At 33.4% G+C, this 26,829-nt stretch overlaps 4 protein-coding genes and 2 non-coding genes across 7 annotated transcripts; 2 read left to right on the top strand and 4 right to left on the bottom strand.

Moving 5' to 3' along the window:
• Positions 1–159: 159 nt before the first annotated feature.
• LOC138856328 (zinc finger protein weckle-like) lies at positions 160–2,123 on the bottom strand. 2 transcript variants are annotated; one of them, XM_070107127.1, is made up of 5 exons: positions 2,011–2,118; positions 1,871–1,935; positions 899–1,816; positions 496–848; positions 160–411 (listed from the first exon to the last, which is right to left on the bottom strand). In XM_070107127.1, the coding sequence occupies exons 3-5, from the start codon at positions 1,796–1,798 to the stop codon at positions 273–275; spliced, it is 1,392 nt and encodes a 463-aa protein (XP_069963228.1). In that variant the 5' UTR covers positions 1,799–1,816; positions 1,871–1,935; positions 2,011–2,118; the 3' UTR covers positions 160–272. The 2 variants fall into 2 exon arrangements, with proteins under 2 accessions (XP_069963228.1, XP_069963227.1); XM_070107126.1 differs by having other exon boundaries at positions 1,871–2,123.
• A 358-nt stretch (positions 2,124–2,481) lies between these two features.
• Positions 2,482–5,157, top strand: LOC106614932 (zinc finger protein weckle). Its single transcript, XM_014230883.3, has 4 exons — positions 2,482–2,827; positions 2,902–4,188; positions 4,255–4,607; positions 4,678–5,157. Exons 1-4 carry the CDS (start codon positions 2,609–2,611, stop codon positions 5,000–5,002), a joined length of 2,184 nt encoding a protein of 727 aa, XP_014086358.1. The 5' UTR covers positions 2,482–2,608; the 3' UTR covers positions 5,003–5,157.
• Positions 5,158–7,684: 2,527 nt separating this feature from the next.
• Positions 7,685–12,099, bottom strand: LOC106615075 (uncharacterized). The gene is made up of 5 exons (XM_070107123.1): positions 11,605–12,099; positions 9,777–10,321; positions 8,443–8,982; positions 7,958–8,373; positions 7,685–7,892 (listed from the first exon to the last, which is right to left on the bottom strand). Exons 1-5 carry the CDS (start codon positions 11,787–11,789, stop codon positions 7,749–7,751), a joined length of 1,830 nt encoding a protein of 609 aa, XP_069963224.1. The 5' UTR covers positions 11,790–12,099; the 3' UTR covers positions 7,685–7,748.
• Positions 12,100–22,934: 10,835 nt separating this feature from the next.
• On the top strand, positions 22,935–23,006 carry TRNAD-GUC (transfer RNA aspartic acid (anticodon GUC)). The gene has a single exon. It is a non-coding gene; the product is annotated as a tRNA-Asp (tRNA).
• Positions 23,007–23,254: 248 nt separating this feature from the next.
• On the bottom strand, positions 23,255–23,326 carry TRNAD-GUC (transfer RNA aspartic acid (anticodon GUC)). The gene has a single exon. It is a non-coding gene; the product is annotated as a tRNA-Asp (tRNA).
• Positions 23,327–23,826: 500 nt separating this feature from the next.
• On the bottom strand, positions 23,827–24,699 carry LOC106615378 (uncharacterized). Its single transcript, XM_014231578.3, has 2 exons — positions 24,487–24,699; positions 23,827–24,394 (listed from the first exon to the last, which is right to left on the bottom strand). The coding sequence occupies exons 1-2, from the start codon at positions 24,650–24,652 to the stop codon at positions 24,090–24,092; spliced, it is 471 nt and encodes a 156-aa protein (XP_014087053.2). The 5' UTR covers positions 24,653–24,699; the 3' UTR covers positions 23,827–24,089.
• Between the last annotated feature and the right edge of the window lie 2,130 nt (positions 24,700–26,829).

The raw sequence follows: 26,829 nt of genomic DNA, 5'->3' as shown, positions 1-26,829 counted from the left end.
GTAAAACCGATAATTATATCTAATTTTTTTTGATACTTCAATTTGCACTACTTCTAAAATTTGTAAAGGGTTTAAATGGTAATAAAATTTATTAAACATGGAACATAATGCAATCATTTAAATTATAATGTGATTTGTGTTGATTTTTAGTTTTGCGAGTTTTAGTCAAAAGTAATGGATATTATACTTTTTATTATTAATAAAATTATTATGCGTACATATGCATATATAATTGAATCTTATGCTAATAAAATCTGTAGTCACATTTTTTGTTAAAGTGTAGTCTTCTCCTTTGTAATAACTTCTTTACTTTTACTCATGTATTTTTGATCTAATTTGGGTTTCTTGCCTAAAGAAAAATTTCCACTCTGTTTCGGCGCTACAGGTGTCAGGTTCTTAGCTGTTCGGGTACTAAATATTTCAGTTATCATTACCCAAAATAAAGTAAAAACAAACGATTAAATCGTAAAACAATCGCAGTATAAACATACTTACACCGCTTTTAAAACAGACAACGTAGGTATATTTTTCGCTTTAACGGGTTTTTCGCCAGAAGCCTCTTGAGCAGCAAATTCTACCGGATGTACATGTTTTTTGTGTGTACGACAACTAGTTCCATTTGAAAAGGTCTTATCACAAAAATCACATGAATATGGTTTCAGACCAGCGTGTAGAATAAGATGATTTTTCAAAGTTTTTGAACGTTTAAAGGCACGTCCACAATAGTCACACTTATGTGGCATCACATCGGAATGTACAAATGAATGAGAATAGAGTGTAGCACGAGAGCTCAATTGTAAGCCACACTCAACACAAATATGCTTCTCTCCATGTATATCCATGTGTTTCTACAAATAATATGATAAGTATTTATTTAATAATAACTATAATGCATTACCATTAGGCGTGTCTTCTGTTTAAAACATTTGCCACACGCTTTACATTCAAAAGGAGCATAATTTGAGTGTGTGTACATATGGTCGCGTAATGTGTCTTTAGTGCCCATAATTTCTCCGCACTTCTCGCATATAAAAGCTGTCTTATCAGCATGCACAGATTTTATATGTTGGGTCATTAAGGATTTTCTTTGGAATATTAAATCACAGTTAGGACATGGTAACGCTGTATTCTCCGCTAATGGTGGAATAAGTCCATGCTTCTTCTTTACATGTAATCTAAAGCTATTATGGCGTTGAAATCGTTTCGGGCAATGTTTACAAATGTATTTACATTCAATTCGGCTTTTCTTTACGGGAGAAATTAAATCACTTTCATGCATATTTTCAGTGTTCAAACGATCCACTTTTGTAAATTTTTTATCGTCTGTGTTTTCTATAGATTTTTCATCACTTTTTATTGTAGCAGCAACAATACCCTCAAAGGTGCAAGAGCTGTTTGATGACCCACTACTTTCGCATTCGCAAACTTCATCTAATGGATCTTTGCAGTCGTTATTTTTATTATGGTCGCTATCTAAACCATCATTGTGTGGCTCATAAACTAATACGTCTGAGAATGTTGCTGTTTGAATGTTTATGAATGGTGCTGAATTACAAGGATTAACTTTTGAACTTGACGGCGCGGAAGGTAAATTAGTTTCTGTGTTTAATGTTTTAGCCAATTGTGAAACATCTTGATCTATTTCATACTTTTCATATAAGAACTTCATGTCTATCGCTGAGCCTTCTTCTGATTGCAGTATTTCCTTATACATTTCTTGTATCTTACATACACGAGCAGCAAATTTTATCAAAGATGTTAGCACTAATAGGCATTCAGCACATAGAACTTGAGGCATCTTTTGTTGGTGGTTGAACTGGTGATTTAATTTATATTGAGCTTGAACTTTGATTAAATATGATGTGCTTACCTCAATATTAAAAAATTTATAAATTGGCGATATCAAATTAATTTTGTTGATCTTTGTTGCCTGAGCTGAAAATATGTTTATATTTTTAACATCAGCTTTCGCACAAAATCGACACCAGATACTCCATTCAAAATCCATACTTGCAATATTCGACTTGTTGAGAATTCTTTGAAGCCTTAATTGTTTAATTAAAACTAATTGTTCCCCTTATTGTTTACAAAATAGTCTTATTACCACTGCGTACCCTTCAGATACTAAGGGACTAAAGTGAAATCGAATCACATAAATATGGTTCACACTGTGCAATAAATACATTGTAATAATCTTCAATATAAATTTTTCGTACTATAAATAAAAAATAATTTAATTTTCGTATATATAGCTACAAATGGTAACTTCATTATCATTTACATATATGGTACTTAAATTGCTTTGTATAAATTGTATAAATTTAAGAGTGAATTTTTGGGATATTTGTGTCAGTTTTATGCACTACGTTCCATATAATCCAAAGAATAATACATATATATAACGTAATATATACGTTCTCTGGTTTCACGTAGTTTGAAAATGCAACCCTGCGTTTACACATTTGACATTTGTAGACTGGATTTTTCAATATAAAAAATTTTATCAACATTTTATTGAATTAAACGAAGAATTGTAATTGTTACTTTCATAGTGGTCGGATTTTAAGACATATTTACTAAAAAAATTAAGTTTGACAAACTTTAAACAATGCTTGTCTCCAAATTACCACATAAGGCAATAGCTGCAGAGGCGTGTAATAAGTCCATTTCACCAGCTAATGACAACATGGCTTGGAAACGCTGGTGTCGATTATGCGCTAAGGAAGATGATGAAAGTCATTTGTGCGTTTTTCCAGAAATCAATGAGCCGGGGAAATTAGTGGACAGCAGTTTGGCTACAACAATCGGCAAATTTTTCTGGGTTAATGTATGCTGTTTTTTTTAAGCTATATTATCAAAGATGTTCGTATGTTAATTAAATTTTTTTTGTTGAGATTTTAGATTAGACCAAATGATGGACTATCGAGTTATGTATGCATTGAATGTCACACATTAATATCGTCATTGACCCTATTTACGGAACGCGTTATCAAAGTACAGGCCATGTTCTGCGCATTACAAAATTCTGGCCCTGATAACAAAATGAACCTGAATGAAGTTAAGCTACAATATGGCTTACTGGATATGGAGTTTGATCATATTATAAAGCATGAGCGAAATATTGAAAAGAAAATCAGCAGTGAAAAACAATCTAGTGATGAAGACGATTTTGAACTCGATGGTGAAGATAATAAAGAGTTTTTTGAGTTAAGAGAAGTTAGAGAACGTAAAGCGGGTGAAAATTTTTCCGTTGAACTTGTTAAGCGTGGAACTAAAAGGAAACGACAAGATGTTGAGCATGACGAAGATGAAGATAATGATGTGGACAATATAGTATCGATCAGTGCATTAGTGGGTGAATCAGAAGAAGACACAGAAGAGCATTTTATTATCGAAAATATGGCAACAGAAGTAGAGCTCGATGATGTTGAGCTACTACGGCAACTAAGAGGAGATGATGAGGAAGAAGACGAAATTGAGCAGTTGCAAGATTCAAAAAGAGAAGAACATGAGGATAATTTGAAAAGTGAAAACGCTGACAAAATTTGTGAAAATTATAATGTTCAAGAGGAAGAAATCGAACAAAATGAGGATTCTGAAGAATGTGTCGGTGGTGGTGAGAAGTCAGCGCAAGTAAATAAAATTGATTCAAGTAGTCGGGTGCGTAAAAAACGACGAGGACGTCAACCGAAATATGGTGTCAATACTAAACGTGCACAAGATGAAGCTGAGTCAACCGATACAAATGATAATTCCCAAACTTCTACATCCTACAAGTATGAGTGTAGCATATGCCAAAAGAAGTACAAAAATGCGACATCCTATCGCAAACATATTATGGAAAAACATAACAAGGAACCGGATATACCAGATTTTAAATGTGAAACCTGCAATAAAATCTATCCCACAGAACGCCAGTTGCAAATACATGCGCGCACACATCTCGCACTGGAGGACAAACTCGATATACCGTGTCCATATTGTGAACGTAAATTCACAAAAGTGGCAGTGATGCGTCAACATGTGCAGGGATTTCATGAGAACAAGAAACCTTACATTTGTGACGAATGTGGTCGATCACTAAGAACGTTAGCGGCGCTAACTGAACACAAATTAGTGCATACCAATGATGCACCATTCGAATGCGAAGTGTGCCAGAGAGGTTTCAAGAATAAGGCACGGTTAAAGGTAAATAATATTTTTTCTATTATATAATGTTTTTGTATTCAATTGAGGTTTTCGTTTTAAACTTAGGTACATTTAGAGACACACAATGACTCTTCTTATATATGTACAGAGTGTGGCCTTAAGTTGAACACGCGACGTACATTAAAAATGCACATGCTCGTGCATTCGGATGCCAAACGTTACAAATGTGATTTCTGTCCCGCAGCATTTAAACGCACTAAAGCATTGAAAAATCACTTAATCCTACACACAGGCATGCGACCGTATAAGTGTAATTTTTGTGAGAAAACCTTTTCGAATGGCTCCAATTGTCGTTCGCACAAGAAGAAAATGCATGCACAAGAGTTGGCTGAGGAAGAGGCAATGGGTAAAAAAGCCGAAGCTGTAACGGTGCCGAAACTGGAAGAGCTGCGTTCAAGGTACGTTAAAAGTTAACCTATTACTTTTCTGTTTGATTTTACTACCAATAAACAAAATATCGATTTTCAGCACCAATGTTGTTGGTAATCCGCGTAGGGTGCAGCGACATCAAGGCGGTTTGCCGTTACACATGCGACAATTGTTAATCGCTGCTGAGGAGCGCGCAAAACGTGAAGAAACCACGAAGCAAACGACTGACACACAATCAAATGCTGCTGTTGAAATAAATGAGGAAGAAACACAAACACATTCAACGGCTTCTACGCTACATCTTGAAGATGACGACGAATCAGAGTTTATTGAATTGAACGCGGACTTGCTGCGTGATGACGATGATGATGAGGAGGAGGATGATAATGAAATGGTTGTATATGAAATAATTGCTGAAATATAAGTTTCACTTATGCATTATTAAATACAACACAAATTATCAAATGGTATGGATAGTGTGATTGCTGTGCAACGTTTATTCGCGTTATAATGCGGAGCAATTACTTTTGAAATACAAAACAAAACAAAAAAAAAAACATTTTAAAAATGTTAAATTTATGCAAAAATAATAATTATTTTTAATATTAATATGAATTGAAGTATGTAGCTTACATACGCATTACATAGAATTAATGAAATTAAACATAATTTTTAGTTATACAGAAGTAATAATTTATTACGAATCTCTTTTTAAGCTGTAGTTCGTTAAATAACTGTAATAAAAGGTTTAAATTCACAAACAAACAAAAAAAAAACACAGTTGTATAAACATTTAATAATAGATCACTTTTATCAGACGCATCTTTAAAGCGATTAAGTTTTTAAGTGGTTATATGTGAATTTCACAAAATCGATTTTTGTGTTTGCATTTATATCACGATGTAATTTGATATATTGTACTTGTGTTACCTTGCGGGATCTTATGCATTAATTTGAGCATATTGTCTGAAAATTTGAAATTGATTTGGCTAATAGTTTCGGATATATGAGCGTATTTGTAAAAAATTTCCAACTAAGTACAGTCGGCGCCCAAAATTTAAAATAGTTTTGCTTGAAACACAGGTTTTAGAGTCGGTTGAAAATTTCACACGACCTTCTCAGATATACTTGTCAGGTAATGCTGAAGAAATAAGATTTTTGATAATAAATTCGATTTTTTAAACTACTTTGAATTGCCAATTTTTTCACAAAAACTATTTTTCAGAAGCCGCCGTTTTGTTAAATCTAAGTTTTGACTAATCATTCGATTATTAACTGTTTCCATTAATTTCAAGTAATAATAAATTTATTTGGTTTTGGGATTTGAGATAATTTAAGTAGAACAAGAAAAAACGTTAACTTTGGTTGCACTCCTAGCTATAATACTCTTCATAAATACCACAAAAGCTGCTACACAAGAACTTGATTTTGATCGGTCAGCTGGTATAGCAGATATACATATGCTATAGTGATCCGATCTGAGCGATTCTTCCGCGATTGCCTTAGGCAATAATTCATTCAAAATTTCGTGAAAATATCACTTTTAACGAAAAAGGTTTCCATACAAGCACTTGATTCTGATCGTTCAGTTTGTATGACTGTATAACATATTCTATAGTGATCCAATATCGGCGGTTTCGACAAACTAACAGCTTTTTGAGGAAAGGATGTGGGCAAAATTTCAAATCGATATCTCAAAAACTGAGGGACTGGTTCGAATGTACCGGTATGAAGTGAGCGTTAAGATACAAATGTGTTGGTAGGGAAAATTTGTTGTGAACGAGCCTTAATTTTTTTTCTGTTTGTTTGACATGACATCTGTCAAACATATTCAATAACCCTACAGTCATTGAACAAACAACATCATATTTTTTATTGTATTGAAAATGTCAAATTTTTTACGGAAAAGTGATGGTTTGCGGAAAGCATTAAGTTTTTTGTGTTCATTTGAAGAAAAGTGCTGCAGAGTCGCATCGAATACTTGTTAAGGCATACGATGATCATGCAAGATGGTGTCAACGGTTCGGAGATAGTGATTTTGTAGTGCAAAATGAAGAACGTGGAAGACCACCAAAAAGTTTGAAAATGCCGAATTGCAAGCAATATTGGATGACGATGATACTTTCAGTCAAAAGCTAATGTCAGCCATGTTAAATGTTGCACAACAAACAATTTCAGACCGTTTGAGAGTTATGGGAAAGATCGTCAACTCGGCACCATTCTTCTTAATTACTTCAGGAATGTTTTCTGCCGCTACTACAACCACAACAACATCGATTCGGTAAGAAAGCAATGCTCTGTGTTTGGTTGGATCAGAAGGGTTTGGTATATCAGGCGCTTCTAAAACCTGGTGAAACTGTTAATACTAATCGCTATAGACAACAAATGATCAATTTGAATCATACATTGATCGAAAAACGACCAGAATGGGCCAGAAGATATGGCGAAGTAATTTTGTTAGACGGAAATGCACCTGCTCACAAAGCAAAGTCGGTTCAGGATACAATCAAATAAACTTGACTGGAAGCTGCTAACGCATCCGCCGTATTCCCCAGAATTGGCACCTTCCGATTAACATTGGTTTTCATCGATGGAATACGCATTGACTGATCGAAAATTGGGTATCTGATTCGTTTGCTTCAAAAGACGAACATTTCTATTGGCATCATATCCACAAATTGCCAGAAAGGTGGTCAATCGTGTGTAAAAAGCAATGGTCTATACTTTGAATAACTTTTTTTACTTTCCCATTCAAAATTAGTATTTGAATTTCATAAAAGTGGTACACCGGTATATTTTTTGGGTCTCCAACTTTTTCTTCTGGGTGTAAATTTATACCCTGTTCAAGGTATAACAATCTTCTTGACCACCAGACGCCTTTTTTCGAAAGTACTCCTGGAGATCGGGCATTCAAACTATTCCAAATTAATCAACGTTAACGTACTTATTAACTTAACTGCAATTTTTTATATATGTATTAAAAAAATGCCTTCTCAAAACAAAAAAAAAAAACACAAGAAAACGCATTTTTTCTGACTTGCAAGTGGCTATAACCCCTTAAGAGACCTACGAGTATCCCCTTGATTGAAAATGCAGTTCGTAAACATTTTTTATTTATCAAATATACAGCATTTTTTATTTATTGTCCATTTCCATACATATATTTTCAGTCATGTTAAATAATTTCGTTGGAAATTTTCTATTCTCTCCAGCACAGACACCGTTAGTTCATTAATATATTCCTTTGCGCGGGTCTCTGTCGCAACAAAATCGGGTAGACTTCGCTTGCTGACATAATGATTCGGCAAATTAACCTAAAAATGTTTTAGATATGTAAGTGAAAATTCCGTCAAGGCAATGTATTTGCACAATTATGTACCTTATGTCTTGCAATCGATTTGAGAATAAGCCAGAGTACGTAAAAACTGAACCAGACCGTGAAATACAGCGGTATGTACCACAATTTGCGACCAATATAAAAGTAACTGTATTTCTTGACACGTGGCTCTGGTGGCGGTTCGGGTGGTGGCATTTCTGTAGTAACTGGTGGTAGCGTGGGTGCTGGATGATCGTGGTGATGATGATGGTCAGCATAAATGCTTTCAGGATAATGCGGGTAGTAATGTGGATATGATGGAAAATGATCATGAAAACCATAAGAATGATCGTGATATGAATGATGTGGATATGAATGAATAGGTGCTGCGTCGGGCTGTTGTTCTACCCAACCTGGTGGTGGTGTGGGGTACTCAGTATCATCAACGGGTGGTGGATGATCTTGGTCATGGTCATGGTCTTTAAAGCACAATATATAATGAATATATACACACACATATAAATATATATATATAATAGGACACCTACCATCTGCTTCCATATCATCGGCGCCAGTATTATCTTTACCATTCATGTCTTTATCTCCATCATCCATAGCGCTGGCCGGTAGCACGCCAATTGTGTCATCGGAGTTGGCATCACCGGCGCCAGCATCATTGCTTGTTGCTGGCGATTTCGCATCATCGGCATCTTTTCCTGCTGGCGGTAGATTGTCGGGACTTGTAGGTCCCGGATATTTATAACCGTTATCATTACTGCTAGCTGTGGCAAAATTGGTATTCGGCAGCAGCGGTCCAGATGGCGATGCAGCGTAACTATTTACATTGCTTGATGGTAAGGTGGCTTTAGGGTCTTGGTAAGGTGATGAATAATGTGAATTTATGTTCGGTGGAAATGAGTAGATATTTTGGGGTGGTTTGTAGGTTTGTTGCACAATTTGAGAAGCGGATGCTACTTTGTTGTTGCCAGCATTGGAAGAATGTGCGTGATTGTGTGCATGTTGACGATGCTTGGCGAATTGACCAGATGCGACTGCTTCACCGGGCGTGAAGCGGTCACTAAATTGAGCTGAAAGAATGTGTAAATTTTTGTTCAATAATGTATATATTTTATAAAACATGTATATCGGAAAAATTGGCACTTCAGCACTGACTTCATCGAAAGCCAACTGACTGAACCCATTTCGATCTCTAATGACTCAACGTCAATTAGACTCTAACATTTGATTTGGGTTAGTTAGGCTTTAACTATATCCTGAGTATTTCTTTGAAACTTAAATTCCCTATATATTCCTCCTTGTCTACCGTAGCACCCCAGCCGTTGGTTCATTTCGGCAATTTGCTTCACGTAATGCCATGAGCGGAAGAGCCCGAGCAAATTTGTTTTCTTCTACCCGCTTTAAGAACGTTGGCAGTGGTAGACAACAAAAAAGGAGACTGTCATATAAAGAGTTAATAATTAATTTCTTTAAACTTTTATTTTTACATATCGTGTCGGAACACTTGCCGGGCGGTCTCAGTTAACCTGTTGGCTGCTGCTAACATTCGACTTAAGTAAAGACATAAGCCATATATACGGGATAGTTTCCTTATATCACAACATGGTTTCACTCATAAACTAAGTGCAAAACGTCTATTTTGCATAAAATCAATGAACTAACTGCACACAGTCGCGGAGTTAGGTAGTGTCACAGCTCCTTTCCTACCTTGTAAATATTTGTAAATATGTTTTACCTTAGACTCCATGTATTATTGTTAAGCACGACCACGACTTTACGTCCCACAATGTTTAATAGATCTCAACGCCCTACAACAAACAGTTCTCTACCTCTCTACTACGATATATCTATGCAATGTACTTACCTTTACCGCTGAGTTTATTAATTTCCGCTTCGTTTGGTGGTCTGCGTTGGTTAAACGCCTGCGGGTAGATTATTTTGCCTATGTTGGATGTAGCCGGCTTTTCACGTACCGCTGGCGCTGGTAATGGTGGATTTTTGATTAAAGGCGTCATAAGCTGATTAAAATTATATGCTGGCCGATGGTAGTCGATAGCGCGTCCGGTCGAGGCATATTCTTGTAAAGCTGGCGATGGCTCGGCTAGCGTCGAAGCCGCAGGCATGTCATACGCATCTGATTGCTGTTGCTCATTATCAACCGTGAAAACGGGATTAATGTTGGCGTGCATTATAGTGGCTGCCTCTGTATGTGGTGTATTAATTTCACTATTGCTTCCATCATCCTTTCCGCCTGTTGGTGGTGTTACATATAAAATGGGCTGCTCAGCTGCGTACTCTTGAGCTTCTTGTGAATAAGTAGGTTCAAGCCGTTGCTGAGATTGCTGGGTAGGCTCTGATGGTTTTATTGAGGTTTCGGTAGTCGAAATTACATTGTCACTTGAATTGAAACTGTAAATAAAATAACCAAAAAGGAATTGAGAATAATATATAAAACTGTATTGGATGTAAGGGGTAAAATATTGTAATTTGGTGATATAAGAAATGTATTTTATTTCTAAGTGAAATTCCATTTTTCGATCGAGACTATAGAATTCTTTAATGTAAACGATAGTCATATTGATCATGGTAACGAAGAGAGTTGGAACTCTTAATCTTTCAGTTTCGAATGCGATCATCGGTATGAAGAGAGTTGGAATTTATAATCTAACAGTTTCGAACGCGATCCTCAGATTTAAAAAGATCTTTCTGAATTTGAATTTCTTGAGTAAGGTCAGCATTGTCTCGAACTAAAATCAATGAACACAATTATCACAGCAGAAGAAATTAGGGAAATATATTCTTTCTTGACTTCAATGTGGTTTATTGTTATGGGAAAATATCATAGGTATGGAGTACTTGCTGAAAGTGGTTGAGTCTCAATTACTAATATGAATGATTTAATTATATAAGAGCTGTACCTGAAAGAATACTATCTCGGAGAACTAGATGGTGTTTTACAAGTTTAAGTAACGTACTCAAGAAAATCGATTAGAATGCTTATCTTGAGGTATTTGACCTCGAAGAATTAGATGGTTGTTTACAAATTTTAGTGACGTACTCCGAAAAAACGACTAAGAGATTTACCTTGGGGAATATGACATTGGAGAAATAGTTAATATTTTAAACATTTTAGTGACGTACTCCAGACCACCGACTAAGAGATTTACCTTGAGGAATATGACCTCTTGAGAACTAGATGAAATTTGATAAATTTTAGTGACGTCCACAAGACAATCGACTAAGAGGTTTACCTTGACATACAAGACAATCGACTAAAGATACAAATCAATTCACAATAGTATTGAATTATAAAGTTCAGATCCCGGAATTCCAGAATTTGACCTTCAAAACTCTAAAACTCATTTCTCAACACTTTTTAAGATGTAAAAGAATGTTAAGTAAAGCCAATCAGTATATATCTATGCAGTGATCGAGGGAGGTAAGGGAGATCGCGGATAATTTCTCTCGAGTCTGAATTTTTTGCACTTTTTTTCACACACAATTGATGGAGCAGAGATCCCGCATCCTATATCCTGCCCGGTTCGCGGTTTTCTCTCTACGGCTTTGTCTGTATGGCAACTGCGTCTCACGAATGATATAACCTCTAAAATTTTTTCAACTTCAAGTTCAGTCACAGCTTATCACATGCCAAAAAGTATGCTTACTCACTCACTTCTAACTAAAATACCTACCTTCTTGGATAAATTAAATCCATATTGAGTGCTTTAAAGATTTTTGGTCCTTCATTATTCACGCTATCACTGCCGCTATGTTGCACTTGAGCATAGCCTTGTGGGTGCGCGAGCTGTTGACTAAGACAGGCAAAGCCGAGAAGCAAGGTTAGCACTTTTGAGAAATGTCTATGCCACTGGTACATTGTTGTTTTGTGTTTTATTTAATTTTTTTTTTTTAATTTTGTGATTTTTCTATTCATATATTTTGTTTTTATATTTCACGCACAAAATTCGGTTACTTTTAACATTTTCTTCTAAATTTCGGAGCGATACACTTTTTAGCGGAAATGTGAAAATGCGTAATTGCGCATGCGCACGTGTTTTTGTATAATAATCGTTATTTTCGAACAATTTTATGTTTATTATTTTTTTTTTGTATAATTATTTTTCCTGGTAGCACTCGTTTTCGTTCTTAGGATAAATACTCCGTCACAGCAATGCTGGGCGACCGTTTGAAATACTAAAACTAGACTGAAAGCGCACCAATGAAATTTTCATATTTTATCAGCAGTGCTTTGGAGGGGTAACAGCAGACCAAGTTGGTTGGCCTAGTAAGTTTTCATCATTTAACTGGTCTACTTTTATTATTTATTAGCTTCTACGTTTTGCGCTTTCATTTGCTCCAAATCATCGTACATTCTTATAAATATTGCGCCTAACTGCAAGTATATATAAGCATATGTGCATGTGTCATACGTACATTAGCATATGTATGTATATGTGTGTGTGTAGTGAATATACAAATAAATACCCGATCCATGTTTGTGGTATAGCAACGCACTGCCCCAACTGTTAATGTGATAGTGAGGTGTTACTTTCATCCCATGGCATGTTCTCGAGAAGTTAATATATATACTAAATAGTTCGTTTTTTTTGGTAAATAAGAAATATGTAAATTTATACTCGTGCCCCCACAGTTTGTGTGTGCACTACTTTTTAACATTATTGGTGATTTTTTCCGAAGATATGTGTCTACTGAGCACATATTTTGACGTAGTAGTGGTTAGTGCCGGTTAACGGTAAATTATCTTATTAGATTTTTACAATAAATCGGCTTCTGAAAGGTTAGTAATTCTGCGTAATTTTGTTAATCATTGTATGGGTGGCGTGTGTTGGATAAAAAAAAATTGAATGTTTTATATGTATACTACCATATGCATGTATATTCAAGAAAATGCACGTTTGTTAATTATTTTTAATAATATATAAAAATTTAGAATCGGAAAAAAGTGAAAGTGTTCTAATGTGCCCTTGGCATTTACTAAAAAAATTTAACTTATAATAGTGAAGTATCTTAAACTAAGCGAGCATTTTGACTGTTGGTAAATTTTGGACACGGGATATTTTTCTCTTTAATCTCTATTTGTAGCTTAGGTGTTCTGAATACAAAAAATTGACTTGAATTTCGAAGCTCTTCATGAAAGCAACTAAATGTGGTCCCGCTATCATTAGTCGACTAAGGCTACTTTAACATACTGTTAAATGAAATTCATATAATAGACGAATGAAAGTTAACGAAGTAATGATGACCTTGATGAGGGTATAGAAAGATCTTTATCTTAATCTTGAACGGTCAGTTTATGCTATATTTGTCCGATCTGAACAATTTCCTTGGAAATTGTAGCGCGGCCCTGGATTATAATCTATGCCAAATTTCGGAATACTTTATCAAATAAAAAAGTTGTTCATAGAAGAACTTGATTTTGATCGATCGGGTTTTATGGTAGCTGTATGCTATAGTTGTCCGATCTGAACCATTTATTCGGAGATTATACCATTACTTTGGTTAATAATCAACGCCAAATTGAAGATACCTTGTCAAATAAAAAAGATTTCCATACAAGGACTTAATCTTCATCGACCAGTTTGTATGACAGCTATAAGCAACAGTGGTCCGATATCGACGGTTCCAACAAATATGCAGCTGCTTGCGGAGAACAGTTGTGCAAAATTTCAGATCGATATCGCAAAAATTGAGAGACTAGTTCACATATAGGTATACAGACAGATTGACAGGCATGCGCTAAATCGACTCAACTCGTCAAGCTGATCATTTATATATATGGTATACTTTATAGGGTTTTCGACGTTTCATTCTATTTTTCGTTCTGATAGCTGTTAGATTGAGAACAATAGTTCGGTCAGGGATAGTTTCATTACATAAATGTTCCACTGTCGGATCACTAGAGAAAAAAACATATACGATATTTTTGCTCGTATTAATTACTGAAAAAAACGCTTTGGGTTTAGGTATGTAATAACCACAAAGGTTTTGGGTTTGAACACCTCCTACGCTAGTCGAGTCTACAAGTATAAAACCAGAATAAACTCAAATTTGTGTTTGGTCAAGAATTGTCACCTTAGAAGTATTCCTCAATGCAACAACATCATATCTATTACGAATTCATTTTAATGTCAGCTTTCGACAAACGTCTGAAAGAAGTCGTACCTCATAGTGACAGATAGTCGAGTGTTTCTGGAATAATATGACATAAGAGCTGAACCCGTTTAACTTAAGGAATCGTAGCTTGTAATCTCTCATAAAATACATTGTAAAAACGCTCTTTAAACTCCATTCGGCAAAGGTCAGCCTAATAAATAAAATGGCGTAAAAACCAACTGAGCAATTAACACAATATTAGGCATTTATCTGCCATCTAAACAACTAGAAAAGCAAAGTTGTTTAACAGTTGCACACTTTCCTTGCAACCTATGAACAAATTAGATTAGTGTTTTAATTTGCATGTGCTTCAAAGCACTTATTGCATTAGGATTTGTGTTAGTGTTCCATTTGCAAGATCTACAAAGGAAGTTGCACGTTTAGTTGGCTAACACATAAGTAATTGCTCGTTAGCGCTATGGTGGCCAAGATTTTGCAGTATTAATGTAAAAAAGTATGTGAGAATGCAGGTGTTCTTAATTGAATTTAATGCCCTTCATATTTGTTGGTAAATGTTAATTTCCTCTTCGTTAGATCGTTTCTTAGTAAGTAGGGACATGTGTGGATATGTATATATGTATATTAGGGTGCGTCAAAAAAACCAATGTTTTGTTTTTCGCTTCGTAATCTGAAAATTTGGTTGATAGACACCTCTAAGAAAGGCTCTCCAAGTATGAACTCTTAGAAAAATTCATATCTCGCTTCCAACTATTTGAAAACATATTCTTCTTGTGAGTTTTGTACGAAATTGAGTCTCTACAAAAATGGTCTATATAATTTTTCTATTAAGTTAAACGTTTACGAGATATTCATCCTCAAACATCAATGCCTATCAAGGGAAAACACAAAAAAAAAACATAAAAAGGAGAAAGAAAGAGAAGCAATTCTTGTAGCGCAGTAAATTTCCTACATGTCTATAAACTTTGCCATTTAAAATGATGATGAATGGAATTAACACGCTTTATACCCAAAACATAAACCAAAATGTGTTTAGTCGATCTATAAGAGATATTGACAGCCTTTGCTATTTCTCTGATACCAACACGATTTTCAAGCTTTCTTTTAACCTTTTTCGATCTTATTGTCATTAAAAGAAGTGTATGGACGACTCACATCAGACACGTTGGCGATGACTTCACGACCTCCATGCCTTTCAAATACTTGTGTTCGTGATAAAGTAGACTCCCAAAAACATTCCGAAGTTCCATTGGAAACACAAAATTTCAAGCCAATGTGTATTTTATTTTTTTTTTCATAGAAAAAATCGCCACACAAACTTTTTTGCGTCGAAAAAAAATAGTTGTCAAACACACACTTATTGACATATGGAGACCCAACTTCACACGAACATGAAAAAAGTTGTACCAATTTAGGAAAAAATAGTTGCCGATTCGTTTTGCGCGCGTAGTTTAAATGGACCAATCCGTGTCCAATTTGATGCAATGCAAATATTGTAATGAGTGAGGTTACCGTTGCATTTACTCACGAACTAGTCATACACGAAATTCGTGAGAATAACCGAATATGAATTTAGTTGTTGATTTTAAAGGTGCTTAGTTTAAATATATATATAAATATATACGCTTCACCCGTTCGATTCATATTTTTTTAGCTCTCACATACATATCTATGCAAACTACTACTTCCTCAATGGAAACATTTTTTGGCATCAATTCTTATTCCCTCACTTTCGACTATTATTGACCTATAAAATTAGCGCCTACAAATACATAAATGCATTTTAACACTGAATGATTCGGTTATATTTACATACAGACATACGTACAAATGTTCTCGAACGTGATATCGAAATCAAAATCAACAACCGTTATTTATGCATATATGTTAAATATATGTACGCCATTATCGATTTCACTAAGAAAAATAATTGTTGAAACCTTTATACTAAGGTTACCCAAAATATTTCTGGGTTTGACATATTCTACACAGTTTTTTACACACATTGCTATTTTATTAATTTACATTCATTTTTTTTTTGGTGAAAAGTTAATCCAAGTTAAATCTCCTTATATCACTGTCGAACTTCTATAGGTTAGTTTAGAAATATAAATATTTTTTATTGTGCACTTAAAGTATTTTTTCATTAACTCTATCTGACAATACTTGTATAATTTTTAGCTTTTAAAAACAATATTGAAAAAAATTTCTAAACATATATGAAAAATGTATAGTCTTACAAAGTTTGTGGGTGACCTTCGTATGGTGTATATCAGAATTATCCGTATTGTAAACACCTAAAAATATGAATGAAAAATAAATAGTCCTGAAACTTTTCGGGTAACTCTCGTATATATTAGAATAGAAGAGAACTTGGTTTCTTGCCTAGCCGCTTTTACTATGAGAATTTTATTTATTTAGCAAATAATTGTTGGACTTCTGCACTTTTACGGCAAAAGATATGATAAATAGGTCAAGAATACATTGAGTATCAAATTTTTTAAGGCAGAAACCCTTGTTTTGCTGAATGTTATGGAACAAAAGCAAAAGAAATATTGTTAGTACAAAATCTTATGGACCTCTTGGCTCTCTGACGATCTTTTTAAGTGAAGTTAAGTTTGCCATAATGGTTGTAACACCCAAAAGGAAACATCAGAGACGCTATAAAGTATATATTATATATAAATGATCAGCGTGACGAGCTGAGTCGATTTAGTCATGTCCGCCTGTTTGTCCATCCGTTTGTCTGTATATATACGAGCTTAGTTTTTGAGATATTTTTCTGATATTTTACACCCGCTCTTTTCTCACCAAGAAGCTGTTCATTTGTTGAAACGGCAATTGTGTAATCCCTAAAAATATTGCTCACTTACTATAGCATATAGCTGCCATACAAACTAAACGATGGGAATCAAGTGCTTGTACGGACAACTTTTGTCATTGGATTATTGCCGAAAACATAGGTGTAAACTCCGAACATATTTTTCAGACAGGACCACTTTATCATATAGCTGTCATACAAAATGACTGATCAAAGTTCAAAGTTCAAAGCCGAAGTTAACGTTTTTTCTTGTTTTAATACTCTCTTAAGTGAAGTTTAAGTTGTATCAATAATTTGTTGCAAGTTGAGTTAAAACTATTGTATTACATGAAATAAAGCTTATACAGCATGAAAGCACAAGGAGCATAAGTTTCCAAAGCTTTGAGAAGCTTTGTAGCGTTTATTACATTAAAATCAACTTTTAAATAATTATCTGAATTTAATTTATATTTTATGCATAAATAGTTGACTTAAATCGATTATGGGGGGATATATTATTTATTGCTATAAAAACTTGCAAGCTCTATCTTCCGCAATTCGGATTCGCTACAAATTTAGAATATCAAAACAAATCGAAATTTCGCACGAAAATATAATAAAACACAAAAGTCTATTTGTAGCATTTCCGTATAAAATTTATCTATATCATAGGTGTAGTATGCATATGCATCTAATGCTGAAGCTTTACACATATTTACAGGCATACAAAGTCAGGCATTGGATGAAATATTTACGGAATCCGAATTTGCTATGAACTTTCAGCAGAGTTGGACGATTTGCATTGTGTAAATAAATAATTAAATAAAATTGCATAGACGAAAATTGGCAGTGCAATATATTACGAATATTCATGTATGATATTTGGCATAAATAATAGAAACATTGTAAATTGTTATGGCTGAAATAAAAATTCGGCTTTGTTGTAGTCTAGAATGTGTTCAAAAAAGTTTATATGTACATATATATTTTTGTTAATACTACAATATATAAAACTAAAATTTATGCATACCCACATATTATTATAAAAAATTTTAGTACAATTTTATTTATATGAATATTAGTACATCAATTTATTAATATACCAAAATAGCTGGGAAAAATATGCTGAGAGCACCATGTTTCTTCAAATGAGGTAGGGATGAGAACCAATGTTAGATATTTGGTCCTCAATTTGAGCTTTAATTTGGTCTAGTAAAAAGATTCTTCATTATTTTTCTAGTATATGACTTTAGTAAACTCTATATCGCGTTGTATAAGTGCGCTGAGTAAATTACGTGACTTTTTAATGCGATTAGCTATAGCCAAACTCTTAATACGGACTTATACTGTCAACAATCAATTTCTCAGAAGCGGCCAGATTTGGCCAATATTCCACACACATCGATAGTGACTCGCCAGAAGCTCTGAGAGCTTGGTTGGGAGGTTCATATGCATTGAGTTGCGTTGTAAGAAACAAAGGTGTCTCTTTACGAATATACGCAAATTTTAAAAGTATCTCATTATGTCCGTCAGGGCCAAAAGAAAAGAGTGAGTGATTGTCCAAAAGCTTTATAATGACTTCTACTTACCACATACCATCTGTTCATAATTTGACTTAGACTGATCCATTTAAACTGCTCACCGAAACGTTTAAGGTTTCTATTCTAGATTGATACAACCACTTTTTATGTTCGTGTGTAGTTTGATCTCCATATGTCAATTAGTGTGTGCTTGTCAATTCAAATTCGTTGAAAGCACTGAAGGCCATCACAGCCGAGCCTTATAACAAGGTATGGGAAATTGGACTATGCCCTGTCATGCTTGTATTGGCTTAATAGGAGGCTATCTTGAAGGCGATAATGAAAATGTTTATGATTGCCTTGGAAATAACAAGGAATAAGCAGCTTCATTTAAATTTTAAATTCAGGATATATAAAGAAGAGATTTCGTCAAAATCGTTGGCAGTTTCAAAGCGCTTTAAGTATTAGAACGAGGTAAATGAAAAACTCAACAATACAAAATTTAAATAGATTAATATTAATTTTAAGTTTGCCTTACATATACTGTCAGTGAGTGCACTTTTAAGCGCTATTCGCTTGTAATTATTTATACATTAAATAATTATAAATTTTTGATTAGTTTTCGTCGCTTTATGAGCAATTATTTTGCTCTTTATAACTGACCATCAGTTGTGACCAATATAAATATGGTAAGAATGTACAGGTTGGTTGAAAAGTTGCTAGCTATCACCAAGAAATAGCACTACTAGCTCCAATTTTTTTTCTCTCAAGTTGGTGCATCTGTCGTGGGAACACATGCAAAGTTACAGGTCATTCTGTCAATTAATTCTTCGTTTACAAGCCATTTGAAGTTGACGGGTCAGAGTATTTTTTAATACGGAAAAAATTTAATATCGCGCAGTGTTCAGATTTTTTGTTTTGAAAGGTTTAAAAGCAAAGGAAATTTATGAAAAATTCTTAGAAGTGTATAAGGAGTCCTTCTGGTGAATTTAAACGTCGTCGTACTTGGCTTAAACACGATCCACGCGAAGGACACCTAAAAAAGCGTTTTTCGTCGAATGAAGAAGCTATTACAGCACGGCTATGTTGCAAAGCTTTCGGAAAGTCATTATAAGGATAGAATAAAATTATTAGAGGATCATTGGAATACGTGTATTGAAGTTAAGGGATATTATATTGAATAAAAAAATGTATTTCGTACCAAAAACAGTATTTTTTCATTTCGAGAGCAGAAACTTTTCAACCAACCTGTATGTGAATGTAAATATGCCTATTTCTGCTTATTTAAAAATTCAATTACACATCTGTACGTATTTGCAATAATAATTAAAACTTTAAGTGCACTTAACTAATCATTTAATTATGCGTTTTGTAAATATTTTAAGTGCAAAAGTGCACAGTATTTTTGAAAATTGTTGCACAAAAGTGTTGGTTGCAATTGAGCTTTTTGGAAAAATAAAATCAAATTAATTTTGAATTAAATATACTGACGAATGTGTTTTGTTGAAATTATACATTTTTAATATGTGCTTTTATTTAAATATTCCTTATTATAATTTGTAAGTGGCAATATAAATTTTGTCCAGAGATTTTACTGTTATCGTACCTGAAGACATAAAGTACATATAATATTAACAAATATATAATCTTGTTTTTCCACTTCCGAAAAATGACTATTAACTTATCATTTTATAATTTATAATTTTTACCATTAATTCTTGATCAGATCAAACCACTGGTCCGGTCATTGTATTGAGCACTATATACAGAAATTGCAGAAGAAGTAGATAATAGTCCGATCATTTGTCTCTAAGTAATCATTCAAGAAAACTTTAAAGTTATAGTTTTGAGAAAAATGCGTTTAGAGATAAGCTGATAGAGCTATTTGGAGCGAGCAGCTACACATTAAAAGGTTGTAACTCAAAAACTATTTAAGATATAAATTTTTATTATATTATTTTTAAAAGTATAACCTTTAGGAATTTGAGAAAAAAAATCGAGTTTTTTTTTAATTTCATGCTATGTGTGCTACGTAACCAGCTGAGATGAATTCTCTAATTCTTCAGTTTCATATATCTCAATTGTTTTCTTAGCTACTAAGGTAGGTGGATCTATATAAAAAAAGGGTTGTTGATCCACAATTTTGCTCAAAAACGTTTTGAAAAATGGAACATCTATCTGAAATTGTATTAAATAAAATTATTCTTTTGAGGAAATCGGTTTGATTGGAATAAAAATAATTATCTTTTCTGTTTAATGGGGTAAGTAACCATAAGATAATACTATATATTACTAGTGTTGTAAATTGATTTGCCTATTTGTATATAACTTTTGGCAACAACAACTTTTTCAGTCTTTCAAAATGTAATACGAGTAGCGACCCTTGTCATTCGACAATTATGTGGTTCTTGAGGAAGAGCATACAGCTTATATAGAACTCTCATGTGCCCGAGGAATGTTATAATAGTCACAAAGTATGTGGTTCAAGACTTATTAAAAACTAATAAAAAAAAAGCATTAATTTCGTCTGCATCGAAGCATAATACCCTTCACAAATAAAAAAGTTTGCATACAAGAACTTGAATTGAATGAATCACAAAAAGCCTTGCCAAATTTCGGGAAGATATCGGACTATATTTTGATGGGTCAGTTTGTATGGCTATGCTATTCAACAAGAAAAAGTAATGTGGAAATACTTCAAAAGCTTGAGAGTTCGGATGGATTATGGTAAAGAACTCCACTACCACTACCAAGTCTTAAATCAAGTTTATAAATGCTTATCAAACCTCGGTATTTTTATTGTGTTTTAAGACGCTTATGATCACAAGGCCTTCTCGGTTTTGTCATCTCTAGAAGCTCATAAATAACAGTTTGCTCTGAGCAATTGGAAACCAATATGCACTCCAATTATACTCGTATAATCAAAATCACAAACACAATTTTCTCCCACGTCATCACGTGATTAATTGTAAAAATAGTATGCTTTTTCATTAAATTTGTACTAAACAAATTATTTTTCTCGAAATACGTGCACTTTCTCTATTAAAATATTCTACTGAATGTAAATACATATATGCTATGCAATGAAGCATGTTAACTCAATTAGTGGGGAATACTTGTTAACTAAATTCTATGGCGCGTGCGTACTTGTTGCACGATACGCACGATTTCACACCTGTCACCGATCGGCAACAACAAAATATGGCAACAATAATCACTAATCAAACTATTAACAATAGCAACAAAGTTACCAAACTCTTATCGAGCTATTTTAACAAGCTTCTCATTGTCACGCTCCGATTTGTTGGCAAAACCTGCACAGCATCAGTCAAATAGAATCTAAGTGCTCATGCGTAAAACGTTAGTTTCGTAGATTTATTTAGCCCACTTTTCTCATTTCCATACAAACATAATAACACACTTTCGTGTTTGTCTTAAACACTTGGCGCGAGAAAAGCTTTCATCTATCACACGACACCTGTTGTCAACGTGTCAATTGTGTCGCTTGTTATTTGCATACACACACTCTCCTACTAACATACATACATACAAGTAGAATTAGAAAAAACGTGCTAATTGTGCGCACACTTACTAAATATTTGCGCTGCGAAAATGTAGTGCTCAGCTGCCGAAATCGCCAATATGCATCCTTGGTAATAATCTAAACATTGCTTTCAAATAATCGCATTGTAAATATAAATTCTTAAAACTCTGAACAAGCCAATATTTACATAAATGTAATTAACTTATAAATAACTTTGCCATTGTCATACTTTTTTTCTGATTTACAGAGCTTTAATCAATTTTCAGGGTTTATGTAGCTGTCTTAGTGTGTGTACAACTATTAATTTAGGTTAGTATACTACACACTTTTCTTTACAGGTATATAGAGTGATCCATTTCGAGGTTACCTATTAAAAAAAAAAAAAACACAGAAAATTCAAATTTAATGGAGAATGTTTATTATCATTCAAAAGAATTTTCGATGACTCGTCCGAGCATTTCTCTTAATTGTAACGGGAAGGTCCTCCGCCTAACTGTTTTCTTTATAGAGTATCATATAGAAAAATTCATATCTCGCTTACAACTACATGGAAATATATTTTGTCTTGTGGACTTTGTAGGAAATTAATGCTATACAAAATGCTCTTACGATTTTTTCGTAAATTTAACCGTTTAAAAAATATTAATGTTCAAAGTTGGACTATTTTAATGCGAATTTGTGTTATTATTTTGAGTTTTAGAATTCAATGAAAAAAAATAAATAATTTTAAATTGCAAAGCCAAATAGTCTTATAGGTTCCAACCAATAAGCAGCATCTTCGGTAGAAAAGGACATGTGCACAGTTTCAGATCGGTATCTCAAAAACTGTGGGTCTAGTTCGCGCACATGCAGACGGATAGACAGGCGGACTAAATCGACTCAGCTCGTCATGCTGATCATTTATATTATTTATGGCATCTTAAAACCTGTAAACATTGATAAGACGATTTTCAATACTCAATTTTTGTGAATTCAAAACATTATATAAACAAATAAATTTATACTTCGTTATTTAACTATTATCAATCCTCGATAGTATAGTGGTCAGTATCCCCGCCTGTCACGCGGGAGACCGGGGTTCAATTCCCCGTCGGGGAGTAATCACTGTTTTGTTCCTTTTTATTTAAATTTTATTTTTATATTAATATAATATAATATAATATTTTTGCTGACATTTATATTTTCAAAACAATAAATAAAACATATACAATACATCAGTACGTATAAGTATATATAAGTACCGCATTTATTTTATATGCATATACTCATACAACGTTGTTAAAATACTTTTTGGAATATATTTAAAAAAGCTTTTGAAATCTGTAAAATCATAGCTTCATCCTGAACTCCCCGACGGGGAATTGAACCCCGGTCTCCCGCGTGACAGGCGGGGATACTGACCACTATACTATCGAGGATTGATAAAGATTTTTATTTTGCTGAGTAATTTAAGCCTTCTCGTTTTACTTGAGTTCTTCCTTTGTTTCATCATTGGAGTTCATTTTTATGAATCATTTATTGCTTTAATATTATATTTATTGTTGTATAAGCTTATTATATATAGTTTTATTTACTGTATGGTAAATGCGTAGGACATATAAAAATATCAACACATGACGAAATTTGTAAAAATAAACAGATGCGATTAACGTTGGTATTTTTGAGTGATTTTTCGAGCTATTTGATAATGCTGAGTGCGTAGTGGTTTTTTTTTATTGATATGTGCTTATATATGACTAACCATAGAAAGATATTGCTATTTTGACATATCGGTTTCCTACTAGAGTTAAATTTAAAAATATCAGTTGCTTTTATCACTCATTGTTATATATTTTATTGTATACCAGTATGTATATTGTATACATATATACGAGTATATATGATCAAATTTGACCCAGACTAACAAAAAATCAATATATTTTCACGTATTTCAATATAAATCTTTATTATCGCCTTCCAAATTAGTCAAACACACACAAATTGATATATGGAGTTTAATTCATACGAACATAAAAAAGGTTGTGTGAACCTAGGCACTTTTTTTTTTTATCTATTTGGTTGGACCGGATCAATTTCGCTTGGGATATAAAGTTAGTTTTTTGGATGATTTTCGGTTTTTTAGTATATATTACTTATTTACTTATTTTCATTTATTGTATATTTTATGATTTACGCATATATTCAATAACCCAATTCTACTAAAAAATTTTCCACATCCGTTGGCATTGCTATTAAATTCTCTACGCCTGAAAAAGTAAATGTCATAGCATCGTCTGAATAAATCACCACATTATTTACAAGAACACGACCCGCAACATTAAGAGCCACCTGCTCCTTTAATTTGGTCATTTCATGGATTTGAGCGCAAATAAATGTGCCATTACAGCCGTTCACATCCACACATATCTCATGACCATACTGAAAACTGTTCGACTCTTCATCCATATACACAGTATAAAAGCCGTTCCATTCCCAATCGAAAAATACTGCAAGCGTATAGTGATTGGAAGAAGAAAAATATTAATATATACTATATGCTAATATATCGGTACATATATCTACTCAATTTAAAACTTACATTGATGCGGAATCTTCTCCACAATATCATCCAATCTCACCAGATAACTGCAGCCTTTTTTATCACATAAGTGCTCATACGCACTCTCCCATCTGGCTGAGCAAATATTTAGGCAAAGTAGTAGCAAGATATGTGATTTTAGCTCGACTTCAAATGTTGGCTTCATTTGTGTGGTAGTATTTTAAGCCTTCGAAAATTTGTGCAAATTGTGAACAAATGTCTAGTATCAATTGAATTTTTTGTATTTTTTCATATTAATGTGATTGGATGTGGTTAAATTAGTACATGGTTGCCAACGGAGTTTCTTTATATATTTACATATTGTATTTCTTTATATATCTGCTGCAATGTTATCAAAAAAGTTCTGCATATACAGTTGGCTACAGATAAAGTACATATATACGAGTATATGCTTAACGCTCACTTGATGGAGTCAATCAGCTGTCAAATCTGACAATTAGCTGACATTTAAGGGCTTAAATCACTTGTGATTTGAAAAACAATCGATTTTTGTTTCGATATATATTGAATATACATATATTTAGGAATACTCTCTGAAAATATGAAGTTCATCCGGAAAATATTGAAATTTGAAAGAAATATTTTACTTAGTGTAATCTGCTCCCAAAACTTCGAACGCGTTTTTCTCGAAACGCTGTTTTCAGAGTCGGTGAGGAAAATTTTCACATGACCTTGGTTTTTGTCAGGAAATGATGGATTTTTATTAATTTTTAATGATTGCGATTTTTTACTCAGTCTGTAATGTAAGTTTTTCCCCAAAGAATATCTTTCTATTTTGGGAAGTCAGCGTTTTGTCAGAAATCAAAATTTTGACTAAATCTTTGATCATTACCTGTATTCATCTGAAGATATAATTTTTTTTTAGGTTTTTGGATTTTGGATAATTTTAAGCAGAAAAGTCTTCCTGACCGCTAGACATCTTTTATCGGAGGTCCTCTCGGAGATCGGCTACGTCATGAAGGGAATCCAAAATTTTTCAAAATGAAGCACTCATTATTAATGTACATAAAATTCTGTAAATTTAAATTTTTTATTAATTTATTTATTAATATTATTTATTTATTAAATAAAATGCTTCATCAAAAAATTCACAAAAAACGTGTTTTTCTGACGTGAAAGTGGATATAACCCTAATTTTTGCTACAAAGTACTCTTGAGAATTATAATGATTACATTTTTGATGGTAACTCTGCTCTATTTAAATATGTTTCATATTAAACCGTTCTAAATTGCATTCAATAAATATAATACAATAAATATTGTTATTCAGATTTTATTAGTTATTTTTATGATAGTCTCACAAAGCTTGCCATAGACGTAAATGAAAATTTAGTTGAACATTCAGGTGGAATAGCTCCACTCCACTTGAGTTTAAGAACAGTTACACGTTGAAGTCTCTACTTTCGGATGATGCAAAAAAATACTCATTATTATTATTTATTTTCTCAGAATATGTAAAAAAAGAACCCACTAGTGATTGAAAATTGGTTATATAAAATTTGCACATAAATTTTAAAGTCATGTGAACAAAGCGTTAACACAAAAGTTATAGATCTTTTAGTACCTAAAACTTTGCCATTTAACTATTTTTCATAGGACTTGTAGTTTTGCCAAAAATTTATATAAAACGTTTTTTACCTTTAAATACTCAACTAACCTCAAATAACGATAAACAGCTGTTCCCACGGCAGTCGGCTCGTCTACGTAACTGGAACTGAATTTTATCTGGCCAAGGACTGTCAACTCGGCAGAATTCTGCCGCTACAACAACAACAACCAATAAGCTGTATTCGTAGCTTAACGATTCTGTAAATAGTGGCTGAGAGAGGTTAACAGTTACGTTGGTTTTTCATTTTGCATTCCACTGTAGTCCATGTTTCAGATTTTATTTATTACATTTAAATCCGATTGGTTCATTTAAACTGCGTTCAAGATTAGTACAACTTTTTGTTATGTACGTGTGATGTTTGATATGTCAATTTGAAGACACTGAAAGGCCATCCTAGCTGTGGCTGATAACAAGTGTATGGAAATTTGCATTAAATGTTGGCTTGCCTGTATTGGCTCTGAAGCCTATTTTGAGAGTGATCATAAAGGTTTTTTATTAAAATAATGAAAATGTTGTTTTTTTGTCAGTCCGGGTATTATTTGATCAGATGGTATTAACGGTTTTTTTGTTGGGAATACATGAATGCTATGTATATGAGGTGTGTTCAGAAAATAACGGGAAATTTAATGAATTTAAAATTTCGCGGATTTGAAGGATCATGCCCCTAATGTACTATATATATATTTATAGATATTTTATAAGATTAAAATCGC

The sequence above is a fragment of the Bactrocera oleae genome, chromosome 3 (genome assembly GCF_042242935.1).
Source record: "Bactrocera oleae isolate idBacOlea1 chromosome 3, idBacOlea1, whole genome shotgun sequence".
In the NCBI taxonomy this organism is placed as follows: Eukaryota; Metazoa; Arthropoda; class Insecta; order Diptera; family Tephritidae; genus Bactrocera; species Bactrocera oleae.
Note: the sequence above shows the minus strand (reverse complement) of the source record. Positions and strands in the feature narration are given on the sequence as shown.